The sequence below is a fragment of the Hetaerina americana genome, unplaced genomic scaffold (genome assembly GCF_022747635.1).
Source record: "Hetaerina americana unplaced genomic scaffold, ioHetAmer1.1.p SCAF_1, whole genome shotgun sequence".
Lineage (NCBI taxonomy): Eukaryota > Metazoa > Arthropoda > Insecta > Odonata > Calopterygidae > Hetaerina > Hetaerina americana.
Genome location: NW_027286069.1, coordinates 22,438,949 through 22,456,398, shown reverse-complemented (window position 1 = coordinate 22,456,398; position 17,450 = coordinate 22,438,949). Strand labels below are relative to the sequence as shown.

The 17,450-nt window shown below is 35.0% G+C and overlaps 1 protein-coding gene across 2 annotated transcripts in view; it reads left to right on the top strand.

The window, feature by feature from the left end:
* The first annotated feature begins 605 nt into the window (after positions 1 to 605).
* LOC139689198 (lysosomal alpha-glucosidase-like) overlaps positions 606 to 17,450 on the top strand; it is a 37,587-nt gene continuing 20,742 nt past the window's right edge. The window contains exons 1-10 of one of the 2 annotated variants that reach the window (XM_071586295.1): positions 606 to 1,074; positions 1,558 to 1,689; positions 1,803 to 2,126; positions 7,858 to 8,153; positions 8,496 to 8,668; positions 10,156 to 10,333; positions 12,550 to 12,564; positions 14,407 to 14,497; positions 15,079 to 15,247; positions 16,590 to 16,659. In XM_071586295.1, the coding sequence (XP_071442396.1) occupies positions 684 to 1,074; positions 1,558 to 1,689; positions 1,803 to 2,126; positions 7,858 to 8,153; positions 8,496 to 8,668; positions 10,156 to 10,333; positions 12,550 to 12,564; positions 14,407 to 14,497; positions 15,079 to 15,247; positions 16,590 to 16,659 (1,839 nt within the window). In that variant the 5' untranslated portion in view covers positions 606 to 683. The remainder of the gene's footprint in view (positions 1,075 to 1,557; positions 1,690 to 1,802; positions 2,127 to 7,857; positions 8,154 to 8,495; positions 8,669 to 10,155; positions 10,334 to 12,549; positions 12,565 to 14,406; positions 14,498 to 15,078; positions 15,248 to 16,589; positions 16,660 to 17,450) is intronic. The other variant, XM_071586296.1, reaches the window with a different exon arrangement.

Sequence of the window (17,450 nt, the reverse complement as noted above, 5' to 3'; positions counted from 1 at the left end):
ATGCTTAAGTACTTCACAGAGTTTAACCTATGGAAAAATATATTCTCAGTAATTCCATGCGTCCAAAGCTTTAAAATGTAGCTTGACAATATTTCTCGGGTGTACTCTCTCTAGCGCTGAGCTCAACTTCCCCAAACACAGTCCTTGAGTCCCCCCCGCAAGATAAGGCCATCTTATCATTTGTTGTTTTTAAGGCGTCACAAGTTTGTAATGAGAAGTTGGTTACGAAGTGAAAGATAATTAAATGAAAACAAGCAATCTAATCTACATAATTTTATACAATAAGATGCTTCCGCAGCTTACGTTTTTCTTTAAAACTACATCAAACCCGAATTATTATAATCAAATAACGCTCCATTAGTGCTGGTTAATTTGCTAGATAGTTTTTCATACATTGGATTACACAGTGAGTTTATCATGGTATTCATATTTCATGAAAAAAAATGTTCTAATAAAATTTAAAATCGATTTTAAAGCACGTGAATCGAAGTTGCAAACTATTAGGAAATCAGAATCATCAAAATAGAAATGAGTTCAAGTCGTCAAAATGACGCGCGCACGATGATACTGTATGGAAGAACTTTCTCATACATTGCAGGCAAATGTCAAGTCAGTCGATTTTGTGGGGATAGGTCAACTTTTCTTTAGCGTTTTGCTCTGGAAAGCATCACATTTAGTTAATCATGATAGAGGGGATAAAGCATATACTTAGATCGATTAAAATCTTTCGTCGATCGAAAGCAATTAATCCCAACCAAGCATTTGGAGAAGCGCTGCAACAGCACATAGCTAATTCTGCCGAGTTAAATCAGCATAGCTTTTCGCATCAAAAAACAACTTATGAGCATTTCGTTGGAGAGGAAGACGATGACGATTATGAAGAAGACTTTGGGGTTGTGGATTGTGAGTGCGACGACGACAATAAAAGAAAATGTGGAAGAAAAGATTGCCCCCGTCCAAGCATCTCGACAATTGTAGTGTGTGTTTTCCTCTTCCTAGTTTTTGTTTTCTTGCCTGCGGTCTATTTGCTACATTGCTTTGACCTACTGAAATCACACTGGGATGTCAGTGAAGGTATGTTGAGGATATTTATCGATTGACGAAAAATTGGATACTGTTTTTTAGAAACAGTCCATCTTTTCCATCTCTTTCGTATGTATATTTTTTACTTTGTACATTATTCCGTTATATTTATGCTATTATTTTAGAATCACTCCCATTTCACCTGGAAAACAGTATCCCTTCCTTTCATCTTCGTTCGATTCTCGAGCTCATTTCATTCCCTTAATATTATTTTCAGTTTCATTTACTAAGTCAAAATATCATTATGACATTAATTTCAAATTAGATAAAGTGTGGTGGATGAGAATTAAATTCTTAGAAAAAATATAGACGTTACCATATTGTGTCTTATTATGCATATACTATTACATCTCTGCCGATGGGTTTGAAGTTTAATAGCAATTAAATTTTATGTATTCTCATTTAGAATCACATTTGTTTCGAATTGATTTTATAATAATTAAATTAAACTCAAATTTATAATCATTAATATAGATGCCAATGGAGATGGTCCATCTGGCTATTCGGCCTGGGAGTATGCCATGGTGGATCACACCTACGGCGACTCTGTAATTGACGAGTTCTCTGCAGCAGCAAAGGGCAAAGGAGCGCTTAAGAAGAGACTGAGTAAGTTCATATTTTAATACAGTCGTCTGCACAATTGAGGAAATGTAATTGTACATATTTTGTGCTGATGTATTTGAAGTTTGATTTGTTTTACCTTCTTCTACTAATTATAGGAGATATTGTAATCACTGAGAGGCCGGTGCCGACCGAAACTGCTGCTCCAACCCGCCCTCCTCCTCCTCCTACTCCACCGCCTTATTCTCAGTGCTCGGTTGTACCCGATTCATTGAGGTTCGATTGCTTTCCTGGTGAGGGAGCATCAAAGGAAGGCTGTGAATCTAGGGGCTGCTGTTGGATTCCTAGGGGCCAGGAAAGAAATAGGGATAAGAACCATGCTGGGGAGGTGGTCATTGGCCCTAATAATGAAATACCTGAGGATCCGAAGAGCCAATCCAATGGAGTTGATGCTCATGAGGATGGCAATAACATAATCAATGGTGAGGATAGCATGGAAACATTTTCGAAGTTTGTATTGTGGCTCGTTTATTTTGATGTGATGGTTTGTTTGTGTCTATATAAGTCTTTAATTGCTTAAAGCTATCTGTCTGTCTCACTGTACGAATCTTCTGTCCACGAAGTTTTGGTGTTGTAGGTGGCCAAGGACGTTTAATTAGTAGGTTCATCAGGAGCCAGATGTATGAGGGGAAATCAGAGAAAAAATGTCGTCTAACCCAAAATATCTCTGTGCGAAGCCGAACATTTTATTAAAATATATTTATAGGCAACAAGGGAGACTCCCTTGTAAGGTTGGATGTCACTCCATATTCTTCCAAACTTAATAAGTACCAGTAATCAAACCAATGGGACTGTGAATGAAAATGATCAAAATAATTCTAACTCTCTGGCTGCGGAGCAAATTTGGACCTGATGTAAAAAAAGACTGGGTTGGTTTGATAAGTTAGGTAGAAATCACTTCAAGCTAAAATCCAGAGGGTTGGGAAATTCACATATTTATAGAGTATGTGTGGTCAGTTCAATTCCATGTGCTACCCTATGGTTTCCCAGAGATATCCTGTGCCATCACTTAAATTGATACAAAAAATCTAATATAAGTAGTCCTGTGGGCATTATGTTGATCATTTTCAACCCAAAATCCCAAGGGAGAAACTCATTCCCGTTTAAGTATGAAGATTTTTAACTTGAGAATGGCTGAATCAGCCATTTGCACCATTTTTTCATTAATTTTTTTCAGAATCACCATCGGTATTTCAAACTGATGATTGATTGATTTCTGCCCTTTATTTTTCCCTCTCTAATGCCATGATAGCTCTTCAATCAAAACTAACCCCCCTTAAATTTTTCCCTTGGCCTTCCTTGCAGTGCCTTCGAAACCGAATCATCCACCATTGTGCTCCTAGCAAATCCATTATATCTCTAGATGTGCCCAATTCATTGTAGTCCTAGAAGTAGTAGTTTTGAGGGAAGGTGACTGACAGCTGAGGTCATTTCTGCCATTAGGGATGGATGGGAAAGGTTGAAGGGTGGAGAGAAACCCGGCATTTGGCATTAGCCTACTCTTAATGTAAAGCGCCAAGGGGTCTGCAGTTTAACGTCCCATCCGACGGACGGCGTACTCACTCAAAGTGCCCTCCACAGGGCACCTCAAGTAGGGATCGAGATACCATTGAAAAATATTCAACACCACCCGGATTTGAACCTGGGCCCTCTGGGTGGAAAGCCAGTACATTGTCCCCAGCACCATCTCGATCCCCAGTATTCTATTTGGGAATAAGCGAAAATGAGGTTGTGATATATTTCAAAAGTACATGGTCATGAATTTTTGGAAAAAGAGCAATTCCCTCCTGAACACCTACTGCATTGGGAACGCCAAAATGGAAGGAGTAGATTCAATTCATCGTAGTCCTCATTTCCTTAAGAGTGCCTCATGTTGTCAGTTCCTCATCCACTCCTCTGTTTACTTCATTGTATCTATTTTCATATATTATATTAAGAATCCATCTCCTGCAGTTTTTTCGCATGGATTCATAGTAATGATATTCAGATATGCTGGGAAAATTTAATGTGAGAAATTCTTCAGATATTTTAAGAGAGGCCCTTATTGAATCCAGATGAAGCCTCTTTTAAGGTCTTATGTTGAGTGTGTAAGTTTGCGCCAAGGTGGGATGATGGGATCAATGGGACCAATGATGGGATCACAATTTATTGCCCCATGATGAATAAGTAGGGTCCTCAATGTCAGCAGTCATCAATCTGGAGTAAGTCATCAATACTTTGTATCTCGACTTTATCCCCATCTCACACTCTCCACATAGTTCAATACTTCTGAAATTTACATCTCTCAGATTTGATTGAAGTGTTTCATTCTTCCTTTGAAGTTTTTCCTTCTGTGATTGTCTTCAGAAGACAGTAATTCATTAAATGATACCCTGGAATTTTGTTTACATTCTGGCTTTTCAAAAAAAACCTCTCTTCGCTAGAATTTGTAGAATTTCATAATTGAAGATCCACTGTGTATAATTTTCATCAATTTTACCATGGAAACACATTGCTATTACTTCAAATCTTCTCTTTTCTGCTGATTTTATTGTCCATGACCTACTACCATAGAGGAACTTGGTTTTGTATGTATATTTCACATAGGGTTAGTAATGCATTCTAATTGCACTTTATTACCAGAATCATGGAGTAAGTGTAGAGTATCTGGAGTCACTCTCTCGCGGCGTTATTAGTTATGAGTTGGGGAAAGTTGTTCTTAAATCACTTTATTTTGTGTGATTAAAATTTTTAGTTTAACATATTGTCAAAATGCTTGAAATAAGTATCCTTCATTTAATTTTTTGATAATTTTTAGAAGTTTTTGTGGGTTTGTCTGTCAGTTGATAGGGAAGCTGCTATGTATTTGGCTACAATGGAAATAGTGCTTTGGATAGATCCTTCCAGCTAGTTGTGAATTTTAATTGACAAACAACCGAAAAAGTTACTGTTATGTCTTATACCACTGTATATTTACCAGCAGAGATCTTCTGTAATTTGAGGCCATTGACATTCCCCTGAGATTTTTGGAGAAAAAAAATTGCTATTAGCAGGTGGGAAAACATATGTGCCAGCCCACTTTACAATTTTCCCAACCAATTTTTGAGATTCACACCTTGGATGGAGTGCATTGGACAAATGCATTGTTTTCCTCAGCAAAATGGCATTTCATTTCAGGCATATTGAATCAGTTTTAAGTACATAGGTGCTATATTTGCACAGCAGGACTTCAATTCATTTATAACCTTTCTAGGGTAGATTTTTTAGTCTTGTATTGGCACAAGACTAAAAATGACACTGTTATCTCCCTGTTGGCTTAGAAATTTGCATGCAACCACTTTCGTAACCATTGAAAAGAGATGAAACATGATCTCCCTCATCCCACTGCAACTATATGATAATTTTTATTCTGAATGCATTCCGGTTGTTAGTTCAGCATTTGGCTGCTGACTGATGGGTTAATGGTACAATTCCCAGTTGAGATATCTTAACATCCTCAACTCAAATCCATCTGTGTAATTCCTTGGGCACTTGATCTTCCTGAGAAACTGCAGATGGTATCAGGAAAGGAACTGACTTCTGTATCATTGGTCGTGAATTCCATTTGATGTTGGGCTTAGTACAAGGTGCTGGTGACTAAAGTACTTGGTTCCCTGTTAATGCATAACAATTGTCCTACAATGTGGGCTCGCTCTGTCTAAACATATCTAACCAACATTAATATAGACTGCATTGATTTTATTTTCATCAATGGATATAATATAGAACTTAGGTTGTTAAAATAGGCATAAGATTGGGAAGCTTTACCCTTGGCAGTTATTGAAAAAGTGGATTCAAATTATTCAATGCGTAGCCCTAGAGCCGACTCTTATTTTAACCCCTTGTAACAAAAAGGAGGATCGGAAAGAAAATTTGTTTTTAAGTCTAAAAATCTTGAAAGTTTGTAAATGTAGTCCAGTGGCTCAAGTATTAAATTAGATATGCCCAATTACATTAAAATTGGATACACTGAGTTGTCCTCTGCACTCCATCTGCTGTGAGTCCGAAATTGAGCAGGAATATACTATATTATGATTTAATTGGATTGGCACCTAAGTTTTCCCTCTTTAGTGCATTGATCAATGATTTCACGGGAATACCAGTGGCCTCAAATCGCCAGGTCGAAGGTCATTGTGAAGTGATTGTGGTGTTAGCTGCGCAAATAAGACCTCTGGTCTGATTAATGAGATTGATGATATTATCATTTCAAAAATCGAATTTGATTCTCCTTTTTTGACATGCAGCATGACCTAATTAATACCATTTGCTGCTAATTTATGGTGGAAAGAGAATATCCTAAGTTTAAGCCTGCTGGTTTAATCTTATGGGTACCTTGTCTTATTTCCCGACTGACCTTGTAGTAATGCATTTGAATTTAACCCACAGAATCGGAATTTTTATATGCTGTGGTTTTTTTAAATATGGCATTATTTACAATACCATTTTAGCCTCCCCATCTGATCACCTTTGTGATGAAGTTCACCACCCATGTTAATGCTTTTATGATGGAGACTTTTAATCGTGATTCTTTTAATTTTTTCAAATTGGAAACTACCAAATCATTAATTGCCTACATAGATATTGTAGGGTAAAATATATAATCATTGTTCCACTGTAAAAATAAGTGGTTTGAATTTTGTAAAACTAGATTAATATGCATCCAATTCTCTCCTTATCAAATCTCATTTTAAATGACCTGCTCTTTATCTGGATGTTCGATCATACAGTTTTTCTGAGGCGTGACTCATAAACAATATAAAAAAATTGTTTTGTATAGGCTCTCCTGGTCAAGTTCTGTTATAGAATTTTGGAGAAGTGTCCCACTGTGTCAGTACACAGCTTACAGGTACATTTTAGCAGTGGGGTTCAGGTAAGGGCATGCTTGCTGTCGAGGTATTTTTTTCAGAAGGGATATTAGCTAGTTTAGAACGATGGAAGCAAACAAGGCATATCACTAGACTTTGATGTAGCTGTTGCAATGTTGGTGAAAACATCCCAGAATTGGACTGTCATTTGCGGTAACTGTTAACTGGAAATGTTTTGCAATAAATTAGATAACGGGCATACCCTATTTTCCTTTCCTTGTACAAGTTGAATGGAATCATTATACAATCAAAGCCATGATGGCTGAAGGAGTGAGCCTTGAAATAGTTTTTTTTTGTGGTTTCAACTACATCTCTCTCTCAACTGTAAGTTTATCGTTTTGCTTGAATTTTTATCAGGATTTCCCCATCCTTCATATTTACCAGAAAAAAACTCAAATTTTTTTGTTCCTCCCTCTGAGTACATTGTCTGGAGCTGACTGAAGAATTTGTTTAATTCGTCAAACATAGTATTAATTTAGTTGACTTTTCCAATGGCTGTTGATCGTCATCAACTATTTTTTATTAAATGCATAAAATATCTAGCAATCCATCATTGCTCACTGGTGGTTAGCTTTCTTTTTCATGCAGAGCTCGGGTGATAGTCATCGTCCCTATTGAGGTATTTGGCTATCTTTATTTTTTTCCTGAATCAGATGTCTATTCTTTCAAAAATGTGCAATAATTATAAGGTAATCTACCGGTTAAGGTTGGTTTTGGATGGACAAAACTACCAGATAAATATTTTGTGACTCCTAAGAAAACAGAAAACACAACATCCTACTCTACATCAGGTCCCTCTTCATCTCTGTGTACCTCCTTCCTCCCTTCATCCCATCCAACATCCCTATCCTGTTCCTGTCCTTTCCTCGTTTGCTTAACATTCTCCCCTCTATTTTTCAGTCTTCAACATCCCACCCTATCCAAGCCTATCAATATGTCCTCTCCTTGCCCACCATACCTAGTACTTCCTCATTTGTTTTCATTTCCATCCATTTCATCTTCTTCACACCCTTATTTCAAAAGCCTCCATACATACATCCATACATAGCCTCCATACATAGCTACGCTCCATATCAAGGTTTTTACGAGGCTTTTCGTAACATCCTTACTCAAAGTCCCTGTCATCAACTCCCTCCTCCTTGTGAAAGCCTCTTTGCCTAACGCAATTCTTCTCCTTACATCCCTACTACTTTGACCGTGATGGTCCAAAACACTTCCGAGTTAAGCTTACAAAGTCATTAGTGGATATATTTTCCCGTCTTTTCAACAGTGGCAGATCCTAAGCTGGACAAGTCTCTGGAAGAATCCAAGGAAGGTTTTCCTCCGCTGGATGTGCCGTATTGCTTCTTTCCTCCTGGAAATGCAGATCACTACTATTCATGGATCAACATCACTATGCACAAACGCTCATACAGGGATACTCGTATTGAGGATGAGGGGAGTGAACCTAAACATGGAACCATGACTGGGTTCCTTCAGTTGCGCAACCCATCCCCCTACCCATCCGACATCCCCCTCTTGCGTGTAGATGTGCTGTTTGAAACCCCTGAGAGGATTCGAGTGAAGGTGAGTGCTTTAACCCTATATTATTTGTCTCTCTCATGTATTAATATGAACTTACGAAATTTGTTTCTTGCATCTATGCATCAGAATTGTGAGAACAGGAGAGCCTTTTGAATATTGGATACCATGAATTGAACTTTTTAAAGTTTCACATTGTAAATGTATCAATTTTCAAATGCATGTGATTCATGTTTCAAAACTGAATTAATTGAATGCCGCAAATACTTATTAAGAGAATGTTACATGTGGTGCAGGAATTGTGCACAGGCTAAGTGACTTATAATGCCCATGTTTTCCAATGCTCAGGGAGGTCAACTTTTAATGGTCTGAATTTCCCCTCTCCAGATAACGGATGCCAATCACCCACGCTATGAACCCCCATATCCGGAAGTGCCAGTAATGGACTTCAACAGGAAAGATATGTTTCGCTTGTCTCCTCGAGATTTGTTTTACAGAGTGAACATGGACAAATCCCATGTTGGCTTTGAAGTTGTACGCAGATCCAATAATCGCACAGTGTGAGTAATCTGATGTATTTAATTTCATTAAATGGTGTATATGTTATAACCCTTTTTGTAGACCCATTAAGGATATTTCATTTGTAACCTTCTGTGTGTAATATTGTATCTGTTACCCATATTTCTATTTTGAAAACAAATTTCAAATTCATTTATAATCTTAATGGTTATGTAGTTTTTTTTTTGCAATGAAAGCAGTCATTAATGGAAAGCCAATTAGAGGTCAGTGTTTAATGTTGATATTTTTTTAACAATGATAAGTGGGAACTTAATTTAATTAATATACTTCAAGACAGCCTACTTTTCTCTTACTCTTGGCACTTTGAAGATGACGGTATTGACACTCTGGACTACATCATGGAGCGAATATGTGTAAGAACTTAATAAAGCAAGCTGTGACTATGACTGGTTGCTAATGCAGCAAACATGTGTATTTACTAAAAAATTGCACCTTCTAGATAATCTGAAGGTTGCAATGAATTTACTTTCTCAGACCTAAGTTGACCTAAGTGTCTTTAAGGAAGTTGCATCTAGGCGTTAAGTTTATGTCATTTTGATAAAATTTCCTGTATTTGTAATCCTAGGTGTACTATATCAAATGGCAGTGATAAAATAGGGTCTTAACATGTTGGTTTTCATAGAAATTGACATTGAAGATCCAAGGTCTTAGTATAAATTGTCACATGGCTGTTAGGGGATCATCACCGGAGGAATAATGAATTAAAGTCTCAGAAATATATTTTGTTCTCTTTGAAAAACTGATATTATGTGTTCCATTGTATAGTAGTTGTACTAATGTTGACATAAGTGCACCTTCTGGCCTTTTTTTAAATTGTGTCGACTAATTTATGGGGGAAAAATAGCAAACATTGCATGTTAGTTTTAAAAAAAATTTGCACCTCAGAACTAGTCCGAAACAAGCTTTTAGAGAGCTCATTATAATAGTTAATAAGAACCTCTGTTGCAGAGTGTGCAGCCAAAACTGCATATGAACATCATTTCTGTCCATGAAAAAAACAAAATCATATTTGAACTAAGCCACTTACTTTACTGTTGGGCTGCAAAAAAATGCCATTTTCATACATGTCTGGATAATCACTATACACATTTGTAGAGTTCTGTCCTTTTGAAGAGTTCCAATGGCTGGAGTAATGTAAAAATTAATAGTATTCATTAAAAATGTGTTTATTTGAACTCAACATAAGGACAAGAGACTATTTTTTTATTATATTCATTTGGGTTGTGGAAGAATAAATGGAGGGTTAAATATTCAGGTGTCACAGTTAAGTGTTTTCATCTAGATATCAGGATGTTAGGAATGTACGAAAAATTTATGGAACCTCCTAGGTAAAGAATTTCCTGGAACATTATTTATTAACATGTGGCTGGAATGCAGACAATGAATTTCCTACTTGACGTTTAATGTAAATGGACTCTTGAATTGTGCAATGAATGCTTATGTAGTCTTGAAACAATTTTCCTTGCAGGTTTGACTCCAGATCTGTTGGTGCCCTTGTGTATGCTGATCAGTTCTTGCAGTTCTCTGCCCTCTTACCTAAAGACTCCAGCCTCTATGGACTGGGAGAGCACCAGGGCCCTCTAAAACTCTCAACCGACTGGCAAAGAGTTGTCCTCTTCAACCATGACTCTGTTCCAAAGAATAATGTGAGTCACATTAAGAATATTTAATGCTCTGTGTTTTTGTGTATTGAAGATGGTTTACTTATCTCCATTTTTGTTAGAATATTAGTGGGAAAAGAAAAAAAAACCTCTTGAACCTATTATCATTTTTTTAAATCTTGTATCCTGTTGAAAAAAATACCTGCATTGAACAGATTTTAGTTAGGGTGCATGAATGAATTTAATTTCCTCTTTTTTTCCTTTAAAGTTTATTTTTGAGTTGGATAGAAAGAAATGTGTACAATTGCCTTCCTGTATTGGGGAAGCTATAGTTAATGTAAAATATTTTCTCAGTATGTAAGGTCCCATATAGTTAGGCGATGATGAATAAAAGATTTCATTTGTAAATTATATTGCACAAAGAAGGATCATCATTAAATGTAGATTGTAAAGGAAAAACACTTATTGCATCTTGTAAATCCCATTCATCAATCATTTATTCATTCTTTTATCTACTTGGACTATTTTTTGACTTACCGAATTTTCGTAATAGGTAAAATTATCACGAGGAAAAATTTTTAATGACATATCTCCTGAACACTCCCAGTCTAAAAAAAAATGGATGTTATCCATTAGATAAGTAAGAAAATCCTGCAAATATTCTGTCTTTCACCAAAGCTCAAATTATTTACCTCTTACTACTAATTGAGTATTTATAGTAGTCTGCAAATACATGTTGTTATTAAATTCACATGAAATCATCCATTATTCTAGTGAACCAAATCGAGTAAAAAATGGTAATAGATCAAAATTGAAAACAAAACTTTCTTGCATGCTGAATTCTGCTGCCAGAAAGTACTGCCAGTTGTGTCAGTGTTTTCTTCAGTAAATAAAACCATGATTCAATTTCTGAAATAAAAAATGAATTATTGTAGTTTCTTGTACTGACAAAATGCCCCGTAGTTGTAGAATGCAGTTGAGGGATGAGTAATAATGGAAAAAAAATAATGTATGATTTGATGGTAGTAATTATATGTTGATTAAGAATAATTTAATGTACCATTTGTTTTTAAATAGCATATGGCACTCTTAATTATTTAACAATTTGGAAACCTGTTTAATTTCTTTTTTATCATGCAGTCATTGAGTACGTAAGCTGGTGTAATTACTCTTGCTTAATTGCTTGTAAGAAGCACTATTTTCAGTCCCTTGTTATTAATACTCCTCACTCATTTGTCTGCTGTTCATAAACTATTTTTTTTAAAGGTTAACATTTTGCAGAATTCTTAAGTTGGATCCACCTGATCTAATAACAGTCACTGTGCATGAAATCTTATGTAAAAAATCATCCCATTCATGCCTTGTACTCCCCAAACCTTTCCCATACTTCTTGCCCTTATTTCCATGTTGGATTAAAGCAAACGGTCTGTAACCTTCATTTTGGACTTTAAAGTGCACTTTTTAAGTTTTCGTTTATGTGGCCGTGTGAATTTTCTGATTTCTATGGTGAACTCATCAAATTTTGAACAAGACCATAGGGTAATTTATATGTTTTATTTTGACGGTCTTAAAAAAATTGCCTTTTTTTTCCTATTCTTGGGTAAGTTCAAATTATACTTCAGGATGGTCATTCATTTAGGGAAAAAGTTGAAAATAGTTCAATTTCTTCAAAATTTTGGGAAAAAAAATAGGGAAAAGGGCTGAATTTTTTTTAATAAATCAGGGAAATGATGTCCACATTAAATGAATTTTTTATTTTCCATAGACTTCATATTCATTTGTACGGTAAAATTAAAGCCTGTGGAAAATTAAAAACTTATTTAATGTGGACATCAAACAATTCAATGAAGTGAAGCCTTAAAGTGTAAAGTATATCAGGGAAATCATAATTGAAAACCAAGAATTCCTGATTAGGATGATATCTCTTTGAGTCATTAGGCAAATTCATCCAGTATGTGCTGGCCCTCACCTATGACCCTAACTATGGCAGAGCCAAAGTACCGCACAAATGGGTGAGGGATATTATTCACTTGAAGCACTCGATCAGATTTGTTACACTCGGGAAAAATTGGGAAAAATAGAGCATTCGTTAGGAAAATCGGGAGGAAAAATTCTGAAATGGGGTGGAATCGATAGAATGAGTGATTACCCTGAACTGAACTTGTTTGTTGTAAGTTTTGGATGCACTAGAAAATAATGTAGTTACATTTATGAAATCCTAGTAATATGTAGTAATAGTAAAATTTATTTCTTACATATAGTCTGATGTACATAAGGTAAGATTAATCTTTGTTGATTTAAAACTAACTTTCATGTGTTTGATTTATTTTTGCTCTTAGTTTTGTTTTAGGATATTTCATTTGTGTATGCATGTGTGTATTCAGGATCTGGTGCTCTTATTTTTACTCCAATTGCTCATTAGTGTTAACTTTAATGAAAAAATTGGTTAATGTTGTTGGATGTCTTATATACAGGGTGCGAAGCTTAAAGCCGGAAAAAATTTCAATTTAAACTTCCCGCCATATCACAGTTCCACTGGAGGTCGCGATTGGCGTTCTTGAAAGCTATAGGCATCTAGTAAACAGTCATAACCTCAAAATGGCCGAGATGTTACATACAAGTGCGGAGTACAATCGAAGAGCCGCTATTATCGAAATTGTTCGCGCTAGGCATTGTATTTTGAAATGTTTTGATTCTTCTGGTATCCCAGATCAACTGTTTATGATATTGTGGCTGATTATAATGCTTCGGAGAAGTCTGGGCAAGGTTTTGCTAACCTGGTGAGGAAATATCATTCGAGGAAATGCATGCTTGTCTGGATTTAAGTGCCACACCCTGTAGTGTCACCATTGATTAAAAATATTAATTTCGTCTAATTAATTGCTTCATTTTGAAATGAAAATGCAGTTTTCATTCATTTCCTTATGGGATGAATTCTAATGACAAAACGAGTTTCATTATTACTTAAATGATTGCATTGAGCTGCAATAGAGCATGCTAACTCAGTCATATTTGCATCACTTGTAACTTAACTTAAAATTTTTGTACATTTGTTGTATTAAGACATAAAATGTTGATTTCAAATTTTCAGGATTAATAAAATTGGTTGAATGTGAAGGCATTTTCCATGTCAGAAATGACTCTTTAACTTTTGTTCACATTTTAGCATCTTCCATTTTCCATTCATCATTCAAAGTCGGAAATGCCTGCAGTGTTTTTTAAATCTTTAATTAACTATCGCAAAGTCATTAACCTGATTTGATAGTACCATTTTTCTATCAGTCTCATAAAAAACCTTTTGGTATGGGGACTATTTTTTGGTTCATCTTAAGATTTTCTTCCTCACTCCATTCATTTGAATCTCCTTATTCAGTTTAAATGTACAAAATAAGTTGTTATTATCAATATATCTTCTCAATCAATGTTCAACAGGCTTTCTCTTAGCTTTCCTCATCAGAAATTGTTTCCATATGAATGGAAAGTCATCGTATTAGACTGAAATGCGATCACCCATTGATTGTTTATACACTATGCATGTCATACAAATTACCCCATGAATGCTAATATATTAAATGTCTGTATTTTTGCTACCTCACCTGGATATTATATGTTGGTTGTTATTTGCTTTAAATTGTGGTACATTCATAAGTAATGATGATTGACAATTTTTTATTAGAGTTCGTTTGTTGTCTTGTCATTGTTTGGTCGAATTGTGAATTGGATGTTTTAATATCTGTGTTTCTTATGTCATTAATTTTTTGTGAATAGAATATTTCTTAGGACAGAATATATGAGATAATTTACGAGATGAAGTCAAAAATCTTTTCGTGCTGATGCTCTAAAATATCATGCAGTTAATCTGGAACATTTGGAATGAAATATAAATCATTCATGATATTTTATCATTGATTTTTGAGCTTTTGAAAATAACGAGAGAAATGTTACATTTTTGTGCTGTCATCATCCTCATTAATATATTAAAACTTTTGGTTCAAATATTTTGGAAAATCCTGTTTGAATTATCTTTTACTTTACGGAAAAAACTATTAATATCATTATCAACTGTGCTTTACTGTTATTTTGTTAAAAGGTTTAACAATAAAATTATATTTTTGCAGACAAATCTGTATGGCAGTCATCCCTTCCTCATGGCTACAGAAAAGGATGGCAATAGTATTGGAGTGTTTCTTCTAAACAGTAATGCAATGGGTGAGTCGATTGTGTAAATGAGGATCATGGACCACAAGGGTGACAATTGATCATCTCAATTTTTTTGCATCAATTTTCCTTTGAATTTGTCAAACTGTGCAGAAAAACCTTATTTTCTGCGGTTATTCACCCTTGTGTAGTAGAGTGCAAATTTTTGGACGCTAAGTTAACTCTGACATAGATTTTTAATGACACATCTTTTTTTATGCAGTGGTTGAATTTAAAATTTAATTAATGGTAATGAATTTCAAATGTCTCCTAACAGTTCATCTTGACAAATGAATTGCAATATCACTTTTTATGAATGTGAAATTTATTTAGTGTTGTTGCTGAACTTTTATCGCTTGTGTTTCATGCTCATTTTACTAATTAGTTAATGGATGGAGGGAAAAAGTCAGATTTGATACTCTTTTTATCTAATTAAAAGAAACCTGAATTTAAATTCTGACGCAATTGAACATTGAAAATGTGAGAGGATGGAAATTGGTGTGCATTAGAGGTTTTTTTTAATTCTAAAAGTATTTTGATTGATTAAATTATTTATGATTTTTATTTTAATTTTTAACATCTCACCCCTGCAGAGGTAATCCTGCAGCCTGGGCCAGCCGTCACTTTCCGTGCAATTGGAGGCATCATTGATCTTCACATCTTCATTGGAGAGACACCCGGTGATGTGGTTGCACAGTACACGGACGTCGTGGGCAGGTCTTTCATGCCTCCATTATGGGGCCTGGGCTTTCATTTGTGCAGGTATGATCGATCGTATGCAATTTCTGCTCGTGGTAATTTCCCCTGCCTCTCGATTTGAAAGGGTCACTCAGGCATTTACCATATTTTTCTTACCATCTAAACTTGAAGAGATAAATGCCTAAAATCTATTTATTTATGAAATGCAAGAAGAAACAACAGTTATGATCTTTGAGGATAATTTTTCCCTAAAAAAGATATTATTCATGATCGAGTTAATGGTAATATTAATGGAGTAATGGTTTGGTGTATGTGGAGTTCCAAGCTCTTCGTGTTATTATAGATATGAGACCTCAATTATTAAATTACAAGAGTGATTTTTGCATTCCAAATTAAGTCCTCTAGTTATGTGTTGTAATCCCTTGATCTGTTTTAACTGGTGACATGATGATTACTCTAATAAAAAAAAAACTTTCCATGCTAATATGTGAGAATATTGCATTTTAAAATGATAAAATTTTTGAAGAGTTCTATGCCCACGTTAATACTCTGCGATCCACCAAAAAGGTGTGAGGCAGAGGGTGCAAACACCAGAGCATTGGAAGATTACAGCAAGGGAAAGTGAGAAACCACTCAGCTCTCATGGATGCTGTGTATAAGGGCTAGAGTGTTGGATTTCTGAACTAAGGGCCTGGGTTCAATTTCCCGGCATGACCTGGACGCCCTCAGTTTTATCCAAGCTGTGTGATTTTCCTGGTACCAAATCCTGATGGGAAACCATAACCGGCACAGGAAAAGGAACTGGCCCCCCTACCTTGATGTGTGAATTTCACATGTTGTCGGGCTTAGAATTGGATGAACTCTTATCATCACCTACCTTACTGACCTTTGGGTTGATTACTGTTTTTATGGTTTTTTCATTGGAGCACTTGGTGGTAGTACTTCCTATTTTTAACCGGAAAAATATGCAATATAAAACAAACAAACACACAAATATTATTTAAACACTCTTATAATTATGAGTGTCTAATCTTTCTGGTTAAAGAATAATAGTCCATATAAAATATATTTCTTGATTTTTTTTTGGAAATGTTCTGAGAAAATGTACAAATATCACTTTTCCAAAACATATATCTTGCAAATTTACTGTGAAAAATTAGCTCATAACTTTCAGACCTTGAATCACCACTTTTTATCCACCACAGCAATAATATTAGTCCTCACTTTCAATATTTTTTTTTTGCTCAATTAGAATGTCATTATGTTATCCAGTTTTCACTCCATTTTCCGATTTTATTCCTAAATTACAAAGGAATTTTGAATAAAAAATTTCCTGATAAGCCTCAATAAAATTGTCTGACATTTTTGGTTTTGGTAACCATTATGTTTTTTCTTATCATTGCAGGTTTGGTTACAAGACCCTCAACAGAACTAGGGAAGTAAGTGAAAGCGTTAGGAAAGCTGGAATTCCTCTGGTTAGTATTGATTTTTAACCCCTTATGTAGACATAAAAACTTAAATAAGTCATAAGCTACTCCCTGGGTAGAAATAGCTTAGGATGAGAAACTTAACTTATTGGGTGAATTTTGGTTTTATATTCATTTATTCCTGTTACTGTAATATTTACTTTTGTGATTGGCTATCTTTATAAACTGAAAGTATCAAAAATTGTCTCGTGAAATTTGCAAACATAAAAATGATTTACTTTTCATGTATACAATCCATTTTCAAATAGCTTTATTAATATAAGCTGGTTCAGGCAATTTTAGATTCATGTTGAATCATAAAGGATATTGGATTTTAAATACATGCTTATGTTTTTTTTCTAAAATCATTTAATGGGGAAACTAGAAATTCATCAGTCTCAAATTGCTAATTTATAAAATGCTATCATTGTTAAATTATTAAAGAATGATTGCCCAATCTGCTGTCATGTTTATTGTAATATTAAGATTTCTACTACATTGTCAATATTTCACTCATATAATGTTATCATATTGTGGTGAAACATACTTGGAAAACTTTTGACAAGATAACTGACAATTTAGCAAAGTGAAATTGCAGCTATCTCTATCTGCATGGTGATGACATGAAGGTGTATGGCTGTTGGTGTTAGTTCAAAAGTCATTATTGAAATTAGGGGTTATTAGCTTGGGTATAATTTTGTTTTGGGGACATTTGAATGCTCATTCATTGTTTTTTTTTACTGTTTTGGTCATGAATCAATTGAGGGGAAATTTAATTTTTGTTTCATTACTTATATTGT